Source organism: Sus scrofa, chromosome 8 (assembly GCF_000003025.6).
Source record: "Sus scrofa isolate TJ Tabasco breed Duroc chromosome 8, Sscrofa11.1, whole genome shotgun sequence".
In the NCBI taxonomy this organism is placed as follows: Eukaryota; Metazoa; Chordata; class Mammalia; order Artiodactyla; family Suidae; genus Sus; species Sus scrofa.
Genome location: NC_010450.4, coordinates 132,746,190 through 132,752,189, shown reverse-complemented (window position 1 = coordinate 132,752,189; position 6,000 = coordinate 132,746,190). Strand labels below are relative to the sequence as shown.

The window sequence follows — 6,000 nt, the reverse complement described above, 5'->3', positions numbered from 1 at the left end:
TGAATACCATGTAGACAAAAAAAAAAAACAAAAACAAAAACCAAACAAAAAACTCTTTACTTTCTCTCTCAAGTAATAATTCAACTGATTAGGAATTCTGATAAATTAACTGAAGTAAAATATTTAACCCTGTCTTATTCACCTAGTGCTCCCAGAAAATATTTTTTTCCTTTTCACAGATTTTATACCTTAAAGGAAACTTACCAAATTGCTGATGTACCATAAGTATCCTCAGACAGAACTGGAGGTCACTTTTTTTTTTTTTGTCTTTTTGCCTTTTCTAGGGCTTCACCCACGGCATGTGGAGATTCCCAGGCTAGGGGTCGAATCGGAGCTGTAGCCACCGGCCTACACCAGAGCCACAGCAACGCCAGATCCAAGCCACGTCTTCGACCTACATCACAGCTCATGGCAACGCCAGATCCTTAACCCACTGAGCAAGGTTAGGGATCGAACCCGCAACCTCATGGTTCCTAGTCGGATTCGTTCACCACTGAGCCACGATGGGAACTCCTGAAGGTCATTTTTAGAAGAAACCAACCTCAAAGGAAAGCACAGCCTTCCGCACAGCTGCGTACATGTAACACACTCATTACCCACAGGGAGAAAGCAGGTGGTTCCTCATTTCTTATTTATTCCCTCTCACAGTCAGACCACACAGTGAAATCTGAGGTGCTTCAGAGCTACCGTCAGGACATGAAACCCAAGGCAACAAGCAGCACGACAACCACTGGCAACAGGCAAACTCCAACAAAGTCTGGGTTTGGATTTGGTTTTATGTCGCGGGAAGCAGATTTGCTCTGGTTTTAATAATTCATAAGAAACAGAAATCACAACGTATCGATTCAGTATCCACCCACAAAGAGATCAGAAAAGCCAAAGTTCTCCCCCATTTGCCTTCTTGTTCCATCAACATTTTCAAAACAAAGGGGGGAAAAGAAATGCAAAAGAGAGCAAGAGAGAGAACACAGAAATGATTTAAATAATTTCAAATCCTCATTAAACATCACTGAAGTGCATTTGATCCATCAGGCTGACTTTTAGTTCTCACCACTAAGACCCTTGCAAAGCCACTGGACGTGCATTGTTCTGCCTTCCAGGGCTGATCTCGAACCGCAAGGGTGAGATGTGAATGAATGTGTGTGCGTCTTAAGTCCATTTGATAAACACGGACACGGGACAATGCTCATCTTTTGTAATAGTCTTTGGAGTCCAATCATGCAGAATAACAGGCAGGTGCAAGTTAGGTCCTGTTGCAAGACAGACATGGCAAGGTGAACAGTTTAATGCTAACTAGGGGAGGGAGATTTGTGTCCACTGGAATATACTGGCCATTGGTCCCACATAATCAAAAGTTAGATGCACAGGAGTCCATATACAGGCAAAGGCCTTCCATTTCAGCTTGCTGACCAAAGAAATGGGTCAAAGTGAGCCATTTCAGACAGTGAAAGAACTGTCCAAGTGCTAAAAGAAATAACAAAATCTTATAATCTCATGGAAAATAATCATTATAACTATTTACACTGTAGCTTGGTTGCTGTTCTTACAGAAAGGAGTTTCTACACTTGGTTCAGTGATATCTGTGGAAAGTGACCTCAAAATGCATGTGAGGTATTCTGAGTGGGCTGGGGATTCCTCTTCAGACCCAAAGTGGTTGGGATCCAAGATTCCTAGGGTAATTTAATTCCTTACTCTGAGCTATAGAAGATACATTTTTCTGCAAAGCCGGCTGAGAGCATTGTTTACAGAGCATAATGCTTTTAAGATTTAGATTATAATATGTTAAGAGAATGAAATAGAAATAGATATTGCATAATTTAGAGTTTGCAATGACTATTTAAAATTTTAAGAGTTTTGCTAATCCCCCCCACTCAGCAGGTCATAAAAGGATGTACGTAATTTCACCTATTCTACTATTGCATTTGTTAGGACTTATTTCTGATTTACCAGTCAGCTGCCATCAGCATCCTTAGGAAATATTTTTCTGACAAAGGCGACAGATTAACAGATATGCAGCTCCTTGGCTCTCAGTTAAATCGTTTAATTGGAGGGAAGTGACCAGGCCCTGGTCTGTCTGAAAGTACGTTCCCCCAAAGCTCGGTCATCGGATTCTTGAAGATGCAAGATTATTATCAGCTTTTATTCCTTAAGAAGAAATTGCATTATAAGGCCAATGCTTCTCTTTTTAACACATTGGCCCACAAATACATATAAAAATATCACAGTGGGAGCGGGGCTTTTGTGAAGCTCTCCCAGCAATCTGCTTCCTCCTGCACGTGGGCACACATTCATCCTTCCTACAAAATACTACAAAACATTCTTTAAGGATCACTGTGAAACGACGTGCCACATAGGCAGTGACAGGAGGCTAGGCTTCTCGGACTGTCAACTTCCCATTCTGAAAGGAGCCCCAACCACAGGCAGGACCCTCACTTTTTTCCAAGAATATATGGTCCAGGGGACTTGGCAATTCCCTTGGAAGTAACAGGTGACTATAGAGAAAACCATTTGTTGTTGCTATTGCTTTTTAAGAAAAAAAGACTCAGTGCAAAACACACTATACTCTGCAAATCTGGTAATCACAGACACTACGGTAAAAAGGCCCCAGGATGGTGAAGCTCTTGGTGGGCTTTTGAAATGATGATTCTCTTTGTTGGCCCATCACCTAGCTTGCTTTGATAACCTCGCAAAATCAATCCTATAAGCAGTCAAGAAGCGAACCCTTAGTTCAATTTGCACATAATAGTTCAATCCGTGAAGGATTTGCTCAATCTTTTTTCTTGCCCATCGGGGAGGTCTGCCTCCAGAGAGCCATGCAGCAGGAGAGATCAGGCTGGGAGAGTTTCGGGGAGGTAGCCATAGCAGGGGAGGGGCACTGGCTAGTTCCTGCCTGGTCTCATCTGAGTGGGGAAAAAAAAGATCCCTTCCGCAAATGTGAGAGAGTCTACCTGTCAAGCACGTCTAAGAGGCTGGCTGGAGATGTTCTATCTTCTGATGTCATTTTATGGCTGATGAAATTTCCCTTGCGACTCACTCTCTCTCAATAGCTGCCTGCTCTCTGCACTTGATCCCATGTGGCTAAAGAGCTGGGAGTGGAGGGGCCACAGGAAGAGCAAGAGAAGAGCACAGAGAAAGGAGTGAAGATGCAGGAATACAGAGGAGAGCTGCTTTAAGAAAAAAAAAAAAAGGGGAAGGGAGGAACACTGGGGGGAGTAAAAGTGGGCGTGTGTGAATGGGGAAGCATCTTAAAACTCAGGTTGTCGGCAATAATAGCCAAAAACAATGGCAGCGAGATGGAAACATGGGGCCACTTCTATTCCCGGAGACAGGCTGCACAGTCTAATGATTTTTCTCTCCACTTGAAACAAGGGACCTCTGGCCAGGACTCCTACTGTGTGAAGCAATCCCGCGGCGAGGGAGGGGACTGACTATTGCTGGACGAGACACAGCTTCCCCACGGCTGGGTTTCAGGCAGTGTTCAGCGCCCTGGCGTTCCCACCGGCTGGGTTTTCAAGGGGGTTCCATTTGCCAGTCATCTCACACGCCTCAGCCACCCTTCCACGGGGTCCCCTTCTTCTTCAGGGGGCACATCAGCCCCCTGATGAGCCCCAGAACCGCCAGAGGGCAGAGAGCTGTGCTGGATGCTTCACCAGACTGAGGAAGAGGAGAAGCCCCGACCCGGCCCCGATGTTTGCTGAGCAGTCACCCTGGTGTCCCCTGGCAGACACCGCAGGATGCATCACAGTGTCTGCTTACGTGCTCAGTAGAGCACGTTCATTTAATCTGAGCTAAACTGGGGAGATGCTGCACACCTCCGACGGAAATGCGTCATGGCTTTTAAGACACTCGTATTGCTAAAGCAGTGTATTTAGCAGCAGTACCTCCGGGGCAGAGTTGTTGCTGTCACATCAGTTGTGGTACAAAACTCGGAGGATCAGCCCTCCTTGGATGGTTGAAATTTATGGACATGAATAAATAAACATGAACCACCAGCCACACTATGGAGTTGGGGAAACCCCTGAGGAATGTCTGGGGCAATGTTTTCAGATGCTGACCTGAGGCTCGCCCTGGGCTTCGGGTATTTTTAAAATGAATTGTTACTGTGTTTAAACACCAGCAGAGGGAAGTAATAGTTCCTCTCAAAAGAAAACCCTGGCAAGGTATACACCTGGAAAGTGGCACACTCACGGAAAACTCGCCCCACAATCTGAAAATAGCCCAGGGAGGCTCATTTTCTGTTCAGGATACCAGGGGAAGGCAAGCCCACTCTGTTTCAGGGAGGGATCCTTGACCCCAGATATGTACACAACCCTGCCTCACCGCCTGTCACTCTCTGTCCGGTTGTGACACATAATTGGTCAATGACAGATGGGGTCTCCTTTCCAGAGTGCCAGTGTCACTGTCCCCCAGTCTCTGAGTAATACTCTCCTGTAGGTCTTCCTCCACACGGCAACTCTACCCTCCAGCCTCGTCTACCCACTCGCTATCAGAGAAAAGACCCTCAGCTTTTATCCCTACCTTCCTCCCAAAGGCCAAGCCATCTAGTGCCTGGAAACTGTAACCCCTCCCACCCCACACTGTACATAAGCATCACATATGTTCTTTCTACGAATTGGTATACAGGTGCCATTTAATCAGTTCAAATTTGGAAGCTACATCTTCAAGGGTCCAAGAGAGCTCACTCCCCCCGTAACCCCCCCTTTACATGATTTCTTATAAGACATACAGCTTAATCAATTAACAAACTAAATAGCTTATATACTGGCAATATATTACAGATGGGCTTATGTCAGAGTAATAGATCACATGAAATGGACCGTGTGGTACCCCAGTGCCTGACGTCTTGGTAGAGCCCTGAGGACGCTGACAGTAGCATCTCTAAGTGAGTGGTGCTGTGTGAATACAGACACATGCGGATCTGTATCTACATCCATCTGACTAGGCCAAGAGGAGCAGGTAGATGCAAGATAGAGACACACACATGCTGGATGAGGCCACTGCAAACCTTGTCATGCCATTTGAAAGGGCAGTTACGGGTCGCTGGTTCTGCAGCCATCAAAATTACACTTTATGGAAAAGGCTTCTCTAATTGTGTTGGATTTGCCTTCTGTAGTAAAAGCATCATTGGAAGAAGACCAAAGCAAAGAGCAACTAGAAGTTAAATAGACGTTTGGCTTAGCTGCAACACAGAACTCTGGAGAAGAAGCAGGCTGAAAGATTCGTTTCAATTTTTAGGCTTGGATTCTCTCCCTGGCCATTTTCTTGTCGTGGCGTGTCTGCGTGTGTGTGTGTGCGTGTGCGTGTGTGTGTGCATGTGCGTGTGCATGTGCATGTGTGTGTGTGTGTGTCTGTGTGTGTGTGTGTGTTCCACCACGTCATCTCCTGAAGAACGCTGGGTTTCGCAGGCAGGCGGCTAGTCACCTGCAACAACCCAGGGGTCCCGCCGAGGCTTCCAGGCTGCTGTCAGTGTCGGATGCCAGGGTCTGGTCGGTGGACATGGAGGAGATGTCGTTGACAGAAGAGGAAGGAGGGAGACTCTCACTGCTGTTCACTGCTGCACCTGCGCTAAGAAAATGAAGACCAACATGACTCAATCTGGAACTAGACTCAGCTGGATGTCACTCAGGAGGCAGGCTGGGCAAGTGCGGCAGGGGATGTCTGCTCCCTCACTCATCTGACCAGCCTTCATGGACCAACTAATACAGAGCGCTATACTAGGTGGTGAAAATTCAGATAACAAGGCAGCATTTCAGGGCACAAGTTATTCACAGGCTAAATGGGAAGTGTCCAATCTCACGTCACTCGTAATGCTCTGGAAAGAAAATAAAAAATAACCCCTCCCCAAACACACTAAAGCCCCCAGTCACCACTTGCATATGCATTGCTATAATGCAATTGGCCTTGGGTGGAGCCAAGGCACATGCATTTTTTAAGAACTCCGCAGAGACTGCGGAGTCAAAGACTGAAGACCACTCTTCAATGGAGAAGGCAAAGGAGCAG

At 46.3% G+C, this 6,000-nt stretch overlaps 1 protein-coding gene across 13 annotated transcripts in view; it reads right to left on the bottom strand.

The window, feature by feature from the left end:
- MAPK10 (mitogen-activated protein kinase 10) overlaps window positions 615-6,000 on the bottom strand; it is a 305,758-nt gene continuing 300,372 nt past the window's right edge. For 4 of the 13 annotated variants that reach the window (XM_021100774.1, XM_013979062.2, XM_021100771.1 and 1 more), the window contains one exon: window positions 615-5,560. In XM_021100774.1, coding sequence (XP_020956433.1) covers window positions 5,418-5,560 — 143 coding nt within the window. In that variant the 3' untranslated portion in view covers window positions 615-5,417. Of the gene's footprint in view, window positions 5,566-6,000 lie in introns of all 13 variants that reach the window. The other 9 variants (XM_021100777.1, XM_021100775.1, XM_013979064.2 and 6 more) reach the window with 4 other exon arrangements.